Source organism: Heterocephalus glaber, unplaced genomic scaffold (genome assembly GCF_053883595.1).
Source record: "Heterocephalus glaber isolate CG9 unplaced genomic scaffold, H.glaber_assembly_v1.0 deba00001795, whole genome shotgun sequence".
Lineage (NCBI taxonomy): Eukaryota > Metazoa > Chordata > Mammalia > Rodentia > Bathyergidae > Heterocephalus > Heterocephalus glaber.
This window is the reverse complement of record NW_028258476.1, coordinates 2368851-2381241: the sequence shown is the minus strand read 5'-3', so window position 1 is coordinate 2381241 and position 12391 is coordinate 2368851. Positions and strand designations below refer to the sequence as shown.

Sequence of the window (12391 nt, the reverse complement as noted above, 5' to 3'; positions counted from 1 at the left end):
AAAAATCACTATTGAGCCGTGAAATGACATGAATCTTGAAAAGCAGAAACGATGACTTCCTCTCCCTGAAGGGGTTAAGAGTCCTTCCAATACGGCCACTATGCTTTTACTCCCGCTCTTTTCCCCCCCCGTATCCCCGTGGTCTGACTGAAAAGACGAACTATAGTTCCCAGGGTGCCTCGCGAGGCCAAAAAAGAACTACAATTCCCAGCGCCCTTCGCGCGAGCTGGGTTGTGTCGGAGACACGGGAGCCGAGCAGGGACGCTGCGAGTCCCAGGACGAGGCAGAGCGGGGCAGCTGGTCTACCGAAGCGGCTGGCAGAGAGCAGCAGGAGGCCCCTCCGGGGATCAGAAGCCTAGGGTTAGGAGCCGCAGGCATGCTGCGCCCCAAGGCTTTGACCCAGGTGCTCAGCCAGGCCAACACAGGAGGCGTCCAGAGCACCCTGTGAGTGCGCACGGAGAACCCGAGCGGCGAGCGCTGGAGTGGGGCGGTGAGCGGCTGTCTGAGGGAGGAACGGGGAAGGATCTTCAGCCAGGGAAGTGGCGGCAGAGGCATGCGGTTGCTGGGGGAGCCGCCCGCGAGGGCCCCTCTCGAAAAGGGAAGCTGGTGTGCCGGGTGCTTAGGGCAGGTTCCAGGACACAGCCCACCCGTGCTTCCTGGAAGCGCCAGTGGTGGGAGTTGGGACCGGAACTGGGCGCTTTGCACTTCCCCGGGAGTGTGTCGACATCCCTCCTCCCTGCCCTTCGCCAGGCTGCTGAATAACGAGGGGTCGCTGCTGGCCTACTCGGGTTACGGCGACACGGACGCCCGGGTCACTGCGGCCATTGCCAGTAACATCTGGGCCGCCTACGACCGAAACGGGAACCAAGCGTTTAACGAAGACAATCTCAAATTCATCCTCATGGACTGCATGGTATGGAGAGGGGAGTTCCCGTGCTCCTCGAGGGGATCTCAAGGGGGAGACCTGGAGGCCATCCTGGATGTTTGGAGGGATAGGGACAGGATCTCCAGAAGAGTTATGCCAAGAGTTGGTCTGCCGCAGCATTTGTGATAGGCAGGACCCTTTGCATCAAGTGGTGGTGAGGAAGGAGCCCTGGGCCTGGGGTATGCCTTGGGTCTGGTCCCAGCCACCCACTTATCACTTGTGGAACCCTGGGTAAGTCGCTTAACCTCCTTGAGCTTCCTCTCATCTCTTGCGAGGTACAAGGTATGATAAAGATCAAATGACAGAATGGATGTAGACTGTAGAGTGATGTCCAAGCGCGCGAAATGTTGCCATCCCACTTTTACTGACCCACAGAACCATGAGTCTTCAAGGCCTCAGCCCAACCTTTCAGTTTACAAAGAAAGGAAATGTTGTCCAGAAAGAATAAGTGGCCACTAGGCTATAAACTTATTGGGAGCAGGGAATATGTCATGCATCTCTGGAGCTGTTCATTCAACAAGTATTTAGGTCCTTACAGCGTTTTTAGGACTAGCAAAATAGTGTCACTGGCTAGCGTGGGTGTTTGCTTTAGTGATCATGGAAATGACAATAAAGTGACAGTATGAACTGACAAAGCTTTGATTGGAAGGTAAGAGAAGATAAGGAAGACTCCAGCTTGAGTAGCCCAAGGGGGCATCCTCTGAGGAAGATGATCAGATTGGTCCACCCGCAAGTACAAGAGGCAGCTTTTAAGGGGCAGCTAAGGTGGACAGGGTCTGTTCAGTTATTATCTCAGCCCTGGTTTCCAGCTCCGGTTGAATCCTCCTGACCTGAGGGGCAGTTCAGTTCCTGAGGGAGGAATCTCACCACGAGAGGGGCCAACTCAGTCATGGAAAGCTCTGCCGGAGTCCAAGGTGACCACAGGTTTAGGGCAGTGGAGACTTCAGGGTACAGATGTCCTCAGTCTTAAAGGGCGATGAGCGAGGCTAAGTAAATTTCAGGCTAATAAACCTTGTTTTGCCAATTTTTAGATACTCCCTAAATGACTAATATCTATATGCAGAATTGAGAAAGATTTGGTGCAGTTTTACAACATGAAAGTGATACTTTGGTCTACTTAGTTACCTTTTGGGGATTTGTAGGCCCAAGTGAAGATATATCTATCTAGATATATAGATAGTTTTGTGTTGTTGTTTTTTTTTAGCAAAAAACATTTAAAATCCCTATCTTAGAGAAAAGCAAAAATTGTGCTTTTTTAAAAATTGTAGTCCTAGAGATTGGATTCAGCACCTTCATGCTGAGCTGCCTCCCCAGCCTTTTTTATTTTTTTGTTTTGAGACAGGATCTTGCCAAGTTGCCCAACCTGGGCTCACACTTGTGATCCTTCTGCCTCAGCCTCCTGGACTGCTGGAATTATAGGTGTGTGGCACAAGCACAAACCATGCTTTTAATGACTAACTGGCTAAGGCCCCAAGAATTTGTCTTCTGTCTCTATAGTGGTCTCTATGTCATGACTATGTCAGTAGCTAACAGATATAATTTCCAGCCCTAATGAAGCTTACAGCCTTACAGTTTAAAATAAATAAAACATATTATGTTAGATTTTGAAAAAAACAGAGCCTAGTTCATTGGCACACACCTACAATCCCAGCTACTCTGGAGGCTGAGGGAAAGGTTACAAATTCACATTCAAGGCCAGCCTGGGCAATTTAGCAAGACCCTGCCTCAAAGAAAGGAGGAAGACTCTGGGGGTATAGCCCAGTGTTAAAATGCTCGTGGGTTCAATACCTTTCCCTGCCAAAAAAGAAATGGTCAGGGTCAGGGATTTAGCTCAGTGGTTTCGCCGCTTGCTGCTCAAGCACAAGGACCGGAGTTCGATCCCCGGTACCAAAAAAAAAAAAAAAAAAAAGAAAGAAAGAAAGAAATGGTCAGATGAGGTGGCGCAAGCCTGTAATCCCAGCCCTTGGGAGGCTGAGTCAGTGAGTTCCAGGCCAGCCTGAGCCACATAGTGAGACCCTGTCTTAAAAAAAAAAAAAAAGAAAACCATGGTGGAGAGAAAGGGAAACAAAGTGGGGTGGGGACATGTGTCAGGGACAATTTCACTGAAAAGGTGACATATGATCAAAGATCTGAAGGGAGGTGGGGCCCAAGCTCTGTGGCTATCTGGAGGAAGAACATTTCTGACAGAGCAGCAAGTGTAAAGGCCTGGGGGCAGAATGATGCCTGGGCAGAGATAGACAAGGGTATGAGGAGTGGTGAGAATGCAGGGGGGTAGATGAGGCCAGAGAGGCAGGGGTGCAGAGCCCGGTCCCGAACACAGTAGGTACTTGGTGGATTGCAGAACCAGCCCGCGTGGATCACAAGGTGATGAGGAGCTGCATTATAAACAGCCGCCTACTCCAGCGCAGTGCAGCCAGAGCCATTTTGGTTCAGCAGATGAGTCCTGCTGAGTGCCTAGCCCAGGGTTGCAATAGGGCAGTAACTTCAAACTTTTTTTTTTACTACAACCCAGCCATAAGAAATACACTTTGGGCTGAGGGGGTAGCTCAGTGGCAGAGCTTTTATGTGTCTTGGTATTTTGGGGGTTTTTTTTGGTTTTTTTAGTACTAGGGATTGAACTCAACTCAGACTCTTTTGCACTGAGCTACATCCTCAGCCCTTAGTTATTTGTTTAAATTTTTTTTTTTGTACTGGGGATCAAACTCAGGAACTTGTGCTTGCAAGGCAGGCACGGTGCCACTGAGCTAAATCCCCAGCCCCTGTTTGTTTAAATTTTGAGACAAGAGTTTGCTGAGTTGCCCAGCCTGGGCTCAAACTTGTGATCCTCCTGCCTCAGCCTCTCAGAGTGTGGGATTGCAGGCAGGCACCACCTCGCCAAATTTTTAAATTGATCTCTGCGGTTTACGTTAACATGGGAAAAGAGGAAAAATATACATTGGGTTTTGAGTGTCTCTGGGGTGAACCTATCATAATATCTTATTTGCCTAACCCTTGACAGATACATTCATATGCGTATTATATCCACTAACGGGTGAGGTAGGGGTCCCCAAAAGACAGCGAGTTCCTGGGAGACCAAGTCTAGCAGGGATCTGTGAGGTTGGGACCCAGGCTCAGAACCTCATGTCTAGGGCTGTGACTGAAGCTTCCCAGGGGATGGAAGGAAGACACCGTCTCTAGGGCCAGGGAAGCCCTGGGGAAGGAGGCAGCTAGAGGTGCCAAGCAGACCATCACATTCATCATGTCCCCACCAGGAGGGCCGTGTGGCCATCACCCGAGTGGCCAATCTGCTGCTGTGTATGTATGCCAAGGAGACCGTAGGCTTCGGGATGCTCAAGGCCAAGGTGTGTATGTGCCCGCCCCTGCTTCCCATGCCCAGGCTTTATGCTTCCTCACTGCCTCCACTCCCACCCGCACCCCCTTTCTGGAGTTCTGTGGCGGTTGTGCAGTATGACATGGGGGCACTGGGGATCCTTGGGTGGTGTCATGTGGGGACTGATGTGTACCCCCTCTTGCAGGCCCAGGCCTTGGTGCAGTACCTGGAGGAGCCCCTCACTCAAGTAGCAGCATCCTAGCGGGCAGTGGTGCACGCTGATGACGACAGTTGCAGGGGGAGGGCCCTTGGAAACCCTTCCTGGTCTGTGGGGGAGAGGACGGGACTTGTTTTTTTCAGAATAAACTTTAACTCCAGACTTGTCTTGGCCACTTTCTTGGATGGGAAGAATCAGAGGACCCAGGAAGCGGTGGCTCAGGGGATCCCTTGTGTTCTGCAGGATGGATTTCCGCCCATTCCTTCACTGTGACCTGCCCTGGCCCGATGGTTCTTGGCATTGGTGTCCCCACTGCCTCGGCCTCTCCAGTGGTGCAGCCCCACAGAGTCCCTGCACTCAGAGCAGAATCGTACTCACCTGAGCAAGCCAAGAGCAAAGTAGAGGACTAGTTACGTTGAACAAAGAACATAGGACCAGGGCCGGGGATTTAGCTCAGTGGTGCTGCCGCCTGCCTTGGAAGCACAAGGTCCCAAGTTCGATCACTGGTACCCCCCCAAAAAAAAGAATATAGGACCCTTCGTAGCAGGCTTTAGGAAGGGTGCCCTAACTACCGAGAACAGGTCACTTCTTTCTCCTCCCAGATGTTCATAGGTTCCGCAGACCTTTTCCAGGTCTTTTTGGGGAGTGGTGGGAGCAAGGTCTTTTTATGTAGCCCAGGCTGGCATTGACCTCATGGCGATTCTCCTGCCTCAGCCTCCTGAGTGCTGGGATTACAGGCCAGCTCCCCCTTCCAGATCTTGAAGCCATGCCATGAGGCCCTGGGTCCTGGGGAAGGAATAGAAGAGCCCCAAGAAACCTCTCAGGTGTCATCTCCTGATCCTGCCCCTGCACCCCTGCATGGATCTCCAGATTCCTGTCCCATGTCTCTCCTACTCTGTCCTCAGAGCAGGTCTGTGGGGGTCCCGGCTCCAGGACTGTAGGAAGGGAGTCATCCGGAGTAAGTGGGTAGCTTGTGAGTCCCAGCTCCACCCAGGTTAAGAAACCTCCCCATCTCCCTGCGCCATCAGGGAGAGGCTGAAGTCACTGTGGCCAGGATGCAGTTCCACACTGGTGCAGTGACTGTCATTCCATCAGCCCTTACCCCTTGCTCCAGCAGCAAGGGGCTCCCAGGGTTCCCTGCCAGAGCCAAGTGGGTTTCTGCTCCTCCAGGAGCTGTTCTCCCCGGCAGCTGCCCGCAACCCTTGCCACAGGTCTCAGGTGTGAAGCCATGCAACCTCAGCCCTTGGGGGCTCTCCTCAAGATCATGTGCCCCCACCCGGAAGTCTCCCCACTGTATCCCTGGGAGCTGGCTCACAGGTGGGAGCCCAGGCTGGAGCACACACCTAACCTGTCTAACCTGTCTGACGTCAGCTCTCTCCACCCACCTGGGCCTCAGGTGCTGGGCGCCTCTCTTCCTGTTCTCAGCTTCCGTCCTCTCAGCTTCCATACAGCAACCCCACCTGCCGGAGCCTCGCCTCACTAGGCTCTGCCTGGCCTTGCCTGGCCCTCAGTCCCTCTGGCTGCAGAAGTCTCCTTGCCCCCATGCGAGGAGAGGTGGGGCCAGTCTCTGGAGAGCCAAGAGTTGAGGGCACTGAGCCAACACAGTCTCCTGCCCTCTGCTCCCCCAAGGCACCTGTACCCTCTATGAGGAGCCAAGATGGGGAACAGAGCCGAGGAAGATTATAACTTTGTCTTCAAAGGTAAGTTGGGGTTCATGAAAAGAGAGGAAGCCTGAGACCAGAGATGGTAGAGCCAGAGAGGGCCCCATCCTGCGTTTTATCTCTTCCCGGGACCCCTAGGGTCACCATTCCCTCCAGCTAGGGAAGGAAGCTGCAGGGAGGGGAGAGAGTCTGATCCCCTGATCCTGGGGGGGAGAAGTCCTGGGGTTGCCAGTGTGCTCCGTGGCTGAGAACCACGATGCTGGCTGTGCCTTTGTATTGCCTGGTACGGCTCTCCTTCCTGCTCCTAACAGAGCCCAGGTTCCCGGGAAAAGTCAGCCCCTGCCACGCTAGAGGTCAGACACTTCAGAGAGGACCTCCTTTCTAGGTAGAAAGGAGATTTAAGCAGAAGATAGTCATCTTTCTGGGCAGATGTATAAGATGTGAGAAGGCAGAGACCAGTCTGTGATCGGGCTGGGCGATAAATAGTTAGGGAATACACTGGGCAGATGCAATGGACCTGCAGTTGGGCCTGACAGAATCCACAGTGCTCCCGGGCCTGAAGCCTCCTCTGCCTGTGCCTGGGCAGAGCCTTGGCCCCGATACCAGGCACTAGGTTTAGCTTGCTGTCCTTGGAAGTGTGCCTGGGTCCTTTCTGGGTCTCTGTCACACGCAGCCCCTGTTTTAGACCCGCTATGGCTCCTAAGTCCCCTCCACCCCACTTGAGAGCAGGGTAGACTAGTCGAGCTCCCATTCTCTTTCTAGCCACCCCACCCCACTGCCTCTCCCAACCTCAGCCGCACCCCAGCTCAAGCTGGGGAACCTGTACTTCTGGCGTCTTTCCCAGGAAGGAGACAGCTAAGCTTTAGCAAGAGTCTGGGCAATAAATATTAATAGATACCACTGTTAATTGAGTCCTTTCTGGGTACAAGCCACCATCTCTTTAATCACTGTAACACCACCCAAAAGTTCTCCTGCATTTTGAGAGGCGAAATAGCATCATGGTCAGGAGCCAGACCAAGCTCAGAGCTCAGCTCCGCCTCTTACTGTGGGATCTCCAGAAGCAGACCCTGAGAAGGCTGGGGTGTTCAGTGTCATGTGAGGACCAATGCCAGCGAAAGTCAAGAGGAGAAAACGGGCCCGGAAAGTCCATGCAATTTGGACACCAGGAAGCCGAGGTCAGGGCTGGGGAGCTGTGACACCCTCACCTTGTCCAGGTGCAGCATGTGGCTGCCCAGGAAGGACATGGCTTCCGTGAGGGCGCCCTCTGCTCTGGAGGCAGCTGCTGAAGGAGCTAACAGCTAGAGGTTGTCCTTGAACTCTCAGCGATCCTCCTGCCTCAGCCTCCTAGGTCCTGGGCTTATGGGCATACACATTTTTACACATGCACACAGGTACACACACTTCCATATGTTCCTCTCACTCACACGTGTCTGTTGGTAAATTTTCTGCTTGCCCGTACCTCTGTTTACGATGCAGTCATACATACCAGCCCCTCCCTCATCCTCCCAGCCTGTCCTGGAAGGTGGATCTGGGCGTTACATCTCTACCCTCCTGTTATCCTGGGCCTCCCAAGTGCCTTCCTTGTCTGTGTAAAGGAGAAGGCATTGTTGTGAGAATGAAGTGAGTTACTATGCATACAGCTTTTAGGATGGTGCCTGGGACTTAGTAGCACTCAATAAATGCTGACCGTTGAGTATCTCCGTTTTACAGATGAGGAAACTGAAAGGTCACAAAGGGTCGCAAAGTCAGTAGTACTCAACTCTAAGTCTGTTTGACACTAAAGACTTGTCCTGAGCAAGTGTGGGGCTGAGCTGTGAGTTAGGCATGGCCACCCCTACGAAGAATGAGATGGGATGAGGTTCCTCAGAAGAGAGGGCAGGTACACATGTGCACAGGCAAACACACACGCATCCTCTCACCCACATACAGCCAGACTGCTTCCAGCTCTTTTTTGCCCTATATAATAAGATTTTTAAAAAAATGCTAGGCATGGTGCATGCCTGTAATCCTGGTGCTCAGGAGGCTGAGGCAGAAGGGTCACTGTGACTTTGAGGCCAGCCCAGACTACATTGTGAATTTAAGGCCATGAGCTACATAGTGAGACCCTGTCTCAAAAATACAAAATAGGACTGGAGATTTAGCTCAGTGGTGATGTGCCTGCGCAAGGTCCTGAGTTAGATCCCACATACAGAAAAGAAAATAAAAAGATTTGGGCCAGGGATTTAGCTCAGTGCTTCCGCCACCTGCCTCACAAGCACAAGGACCTAAGTTCAATCCCTGGTGCAAAAAAATAATAAATAAATAAAATTTAAAAAATAAAAATATTTTTTTCCTGTGGTACTGAAGATTGAACCCAGGACCTTCACACTCAGTTACATCCCCAGTCCTTTTTTTCCTCTCTTATTTTCAGACATGGTTTGCTAAGTCACTAAGTAGCTCAGGCAGGGCTTGAATTCGCAGTCTTCCTGTTTCAGCCTCCCAGAGGATTGCGATTGTAGGCATGCACCAATGCGCCCCACTCAGTGTCAAGCTCTCTGTCATGCAGGACAGCTCCTCCTTAGAGACCACTGGATCCCAACTTCTTCTCCTCTTTCTTCTTCTTCCTCTCCTTCTCTCCTTTTTTTTTTTTTTGGAGATAGAGTCTGTGGTCTTGAACTCATGACATGGCCCAGGGTGGCCTTGAACTCACAGCAGTCCTTCTGCCTCAGCCTCTTATGTACTGGGCTTACAGGCATGTGCCACCATGCCCAGCTGGATCCTAGTTTTACACACACACACACACAGAGGAACACACACTTCTGTACTTTCCTCACTCACATGTGTCACTTGCTAAATTTTCTCCTTACCCTTACCCCTATTCACACCTCTGCTCCCTGTGGAGACACACATCCCAAACCCCTCCCTCCATCCTCCCAGCATGCGTACTTAGAGACAAGCACAGAGTTCTGCTCCCTAGCCCAGTCGCCTCCCACCTTTGTGCATATTTGCACACCTCAGTCACGGCTCCAAGTGACACCAGTAAACAGCCCACTGATGTGACTCCATCCCAGCAGCACAGGCAGGCTGTGGCATGACACTGGTGGCACCCACATGTTCCTTTTAAACTCTTGTCCTTTCTGCCCACCAGGAGAAATAAATTATGCAGAGCTGCTGGTCCCATTCTCTTCCGGGAGACCCAGTGTCCTCCTCAGTTTTTCGAGCTCGGTTCCCCCTTTCTTCTTTTTCTCTGTGTGTGTGTGTGTGTGTGTCTGAAGGCTGAACCCAGAGCCTTTGCACAGAGCTACAGAGCTACAGTGCATCCCCGACCCTTCTTTAATTTTTGAGATAGAGTCTCACTAAGTTGATAGGTTGCTGGGCTCGAACTAACCATCCTCCTGCCTCCGCCTCCCAGAAAGCCGGGATTACAGTAAGCATGTGCTCGTGCACCTGGCTCAGGTGTCCCTTTCTGACTTTTCTGCCCCATGCTCAGCCCTTATTTCTCCACTCCTTTAGTGGTGCTGATCGGCGAGTCTGGTGTGGGGAAGACCAACCTGCTGTCCCGCTTCACACGCAATGAGTTCAGCCACGACAGCCGCACCACCATCGGGGTAGAGTTCTCCACCCGCACTGTGATGCTGGGTACCGCTGCCATCAAGGCCCAGATTTGGGACACGGCTGGCCTGGAGCGCTACCGAGCCATCACCTCGGCGTGAGCTCGGGGTCTGGGGTCTGGGGGGCTGCTGGAGCGCTGGGGAGACAGGGAACACCGTGGCGGGGGGGGGGGGGACTCGCAGGTCGCCCTCCAGGGGATCATAGGTGATAAATACTGTGAACACCCAACAGCGCCAGGCAGAGTGCAGTGACCCTGGCCGGGAGGACTAAAAGCAAGGTACAGGCACTCAGTAAGCCTTCGCCACGTGCCCAGAAAGGCACAGAGCACTTCGTTCGTGGCATTGCGCGTTACTCTTAAAGGGCCACAGAAATAAGGTGCTATAATTAATTACTCCCTGTTTAAATGCAAGCAAGGTGAGATCAGGGTGGGCCTGGGAGGGGCAGCTGCGTGCGTCGAGAGCGCCCCCTGACTTCGGTACTGCGCTCTGCACTTGAAGACGTCCATTGATCCCTAACGCTCAGGGCCAAACCCGGAGTGTGGATTTTAGAGTCTCAAAGGAGGCACCGGAAGTTCAGCCCGCCGACGCTCCATCCCAAATGTCTTCCAGGCGGCATCAGGTCCGATTATGGGAGAGATGGTCTGTGCATATGTGGTGGGAGCAGGAAGCAGGGGCCACAGTCACACAGACAGGGCCGCACACTCATAGTCACGTGTCCTCCGATGAGCCAATCAGACGCCACCACTCTGGAGACGGCACTTCCGCCCCGAGGAGGCTGCTCGGGCTGTGGGGCCAGACCGTGCTGCGACGGCAGGCGTTTGTTAGACCTAGAGAGACAGCCGCAGCAGAGAGAAGGCCATGAAGGCTGGGGAGTCACGTGAGGAGGGTCACAGGGTGTTCTGGCTTAAGCGCCCTGCTCAGAGGCTGCCCGTGACACCCCCACTGTCTCTGTCCACCCCCGCTCCCGCCCAGGTACTATCGGGGAGCAGTGGGGGCCCTCCTCGTGTTTGACCTAACCAAACACCAGACCTATGCCGTAGTGGAGCGCTGGCTGAAGGAGCTCTACGACCACGCCGAGGCCACTATTGTTGTCATGCTCGTGGGAAACAAAAGTGACCTCAGCCAGGCCCGCGAAGTGCCTACTGATGAGGCCCGGATGTTTGCCGGTGAGAGCGCCCCTCCACCCAACGCCGCCCAGCCGAGCTTACCCGGCCCTCCCACCTCAGCCTCCGGTCCCTGCTCCCCCTGCAGCCCTTGCCTGACTTCCCCCCAGCGCTTCTCCACCTCCACCCCTCTGGGCCCCTACGTCTCCTGTCATGTCCCCCACTTGCCCTGAGACTGTTTTCGCCAACTGTTCGGAGTTGGATTTGTGTTTTTGTGCTTTGCGATTCTGGGAATTGAATCCAGGGCCTTTGCCCATTTTTAACCTTTGAGATTGTCTCACTAAGTGGCTAAATTGCCCAGGCTGGGCTTGGACTTGTGATCCTCCTGCCTCAGCCTTCCAGAGCGCTAGGACTATAGGACTGTGCCACCAGGCCTAGCTCATAGTTGATTTTGAGACAGTCCTACCCTTCAGGGCTCAGAGATCTTGGTGGGCTCCCCTGACCCTCTGCAGTCGCACTTTCCCTGTGAGTTTTGTGGGATTAGTGGCAGCTCAATCTGGTGGATTGGGGACAGGCAGTGGGGCCCAGCCTCAAACCCCCTCTAGGCCATTTACTAGACTCGGCTTGGAGGAAGGTCTTTCATCCTCTGCTTCTGGGTTTCTGTTTCCTGACTGGAGCTACCTCATCTGTTGTTTTAGGATGAAATAAACTACTCTATGCCGAGGATTTAGCATATAGAAAGTGCACATAGTAAACATAGTAACCATTACTACCATCATCATCATCATCATCGATGTTGTCGCCTTTGACACCCCCCACCACCATAAATGGTACATTTTCCTTCCTGACAGAAAACAATGGGCTGCTATTCCTGGAGACCTCGGCTCTGGACTCTACCAATGTCGAACTGGCCTTCGAGACCGTCCTCAAAGGTTAGAGGCTGCCTCAGTTTGTCCCAACTTCCCCCTTCTGTCCCCATGGCTTCAGAGGGCAGCAGTAGGCATGGAGACACCCAGTCCTCACCCCAGGCCCCCCCGCTCAGCAGCCTGCACTTAGGGGAAGACCACACTTTCCAGGGGCCTTCTCCACTCAGGTAAGTAGAAGCCACCCAGCTTGGCTAAGCTCCACTTCCTCCCAGCAGGACCCCCCACCCCCACCCCCAGTGCTCAGAAGGGGAATTCAGGTTGGGGGTGGCACAGGCTCCAAACTTTCTGGCCTGATCACCACTCTCCTGTTCTCAGAGATCTTTGCGAAGGTATCCAAGCAGAGGCAGAACAGCACCCGGAGCATTCCCATCACCCTGGGCAATGCCCAGGCTGGGCAGGACCCCAGCCCTGGAGAGAAGAGGCCCTGTTGCATCAACCTTTGACCCTGGCCATGGCCTCCTGGTGCCACACCCTCACCCCCGGTCCAGGACCTTTCCCTGCCCTTTGGTTCCCTGTTCACGGCCCCCCAGAGCCTCCAGGCCTTCGTGCCCACCACTCGTGTGTCCATGGCCTGTCCACGGCCTGTCCACCCATCACAGATCAGGACTCTCAAATAAAGCTGTTTTGTAGCAATGCCTGGCCGTCGTGCCGCCTCCTGT

The 12391-nt window shown here is 53.5% G+C and overlaps 2 protein-coding genes across 4 annotated transcripts; both read left to right on the top strand.

The window, feature by feature from the left end:
- Positions 1-205: 205 nt before the first annotated feature.
- On the top strand, positions 206-4614 carry Lamtor2 (late endosomal/lysosomal adaptor, MAPK and MTOR activator 2). Of its 2 annotated transcripts, XM_013068030.3 has the most exons (5): positions 217-444; positions 751-913; positions 1735-1839; positions 4177-4266; positions 4441-4614. In XM_013068030.3, the coding sequence occupies exons 1-5, from the start codon at positions 377-379 to the stop codon at positions 4495-4497; spliced, it is 483 nt and encodes a 160-aa protein (XP_012923484.1). In that variant the 5' UTR covers positions 217-376; the 3' UTR covers positions 4498-4614. The 2 variants fall into 2 exon arrangements, with proteins under 2 accessions (XP_004871234.1, XP_012923484.1); XM_004871177.4 differs by lacking the exon at positions 1735-1839 and having other exon boundaries at positions 206-444.
- Positions 4615-5865: 1251 nt separating this feature from the next.
- Positions 5866-12369, top strand: Rab25 (RAB25, member RAS oncogene family). Of its 2 annotated transcripts, none has more exons than XR_015448181.1 (5): positions 5866-6152; positions 9606-9801; positions 10676-10869; positions 11658-11899; positions 12048-12369. XR_015448181.1 is itself a non-coding variant. In XM_004871175.3 (5 exons), the coding sequence occupies exons 1-5, from the start codon at positions 6110-6112 to the stop codon at positions 12173-12175; spliced, it is 642 nt and encodes a 213-aa protein (XP_004871232.1). In that variant the 5' UTR covers positions 5869-6109; the 3' UTR covers positions 12176-12369. The 2 variants fall into 2 exon arrangements, 1 of the variants encoding a protein (XP_004871232.1); XM_004871175.3 differs by having other exon boundaries at positions 5869-6152; positions 11658-11738.
- The last annotated feature ends 22 nt before the right edge of the window (positions 12370-12391 follow it).

What these genes read in the sequence shown, in the direction of transcription:
- Lamtor2 (XM_013068030.3), top strand. Translation starts at nt 377, where the DNA reads ATGCTGCGCCCCAAGGCTTTGACCCAGGTGCTCAGCCAGGCCAACACA. An exon ending in GGAGGCGTCCAGAGCACCCT is followed by an intron (nt 445 to 750) that starts GTGAGTGCGCAC and finishes GCCCTTCGCCAG; the next exon opens with GCTGCTGAATAACGAGGGGT. An exon ending in TCGGGATGCTCAAGGCCAAG is followed by an intron (nt 4,267 to 4,440) that starts GTGTGTATGTGC and finishes CCCCTCTTGCAG; the next exon opens with GCCCAGGCCTTGGTGCAGTA.
- Rab25 (XM_004871175.3), top strand. Translation starts at nt 6,110, where the DNA reads ATGGGGAACAGAGCCGAGGAAGATTATAACTTTGTCTTCAAAG. An exon ending in TACCGAGCCATCACCTCGGC is followed by an intron (nt 9,802 to 10,675) that starts GTGAGCTCGGGG and finishes GCTCCCGCCCAG; the next exon opens with GTACTATCGGGGAGCAGTGG. An exon ending in CTTCGAGACCGTCCTCAAAG is followed by an intron (nt 11,739 to 12,047) that starts GTTAGAGGCTGC and finishes TCCTGTTCTCAG; the next exon opens with AGATCTTTGCGAAGGTATCC.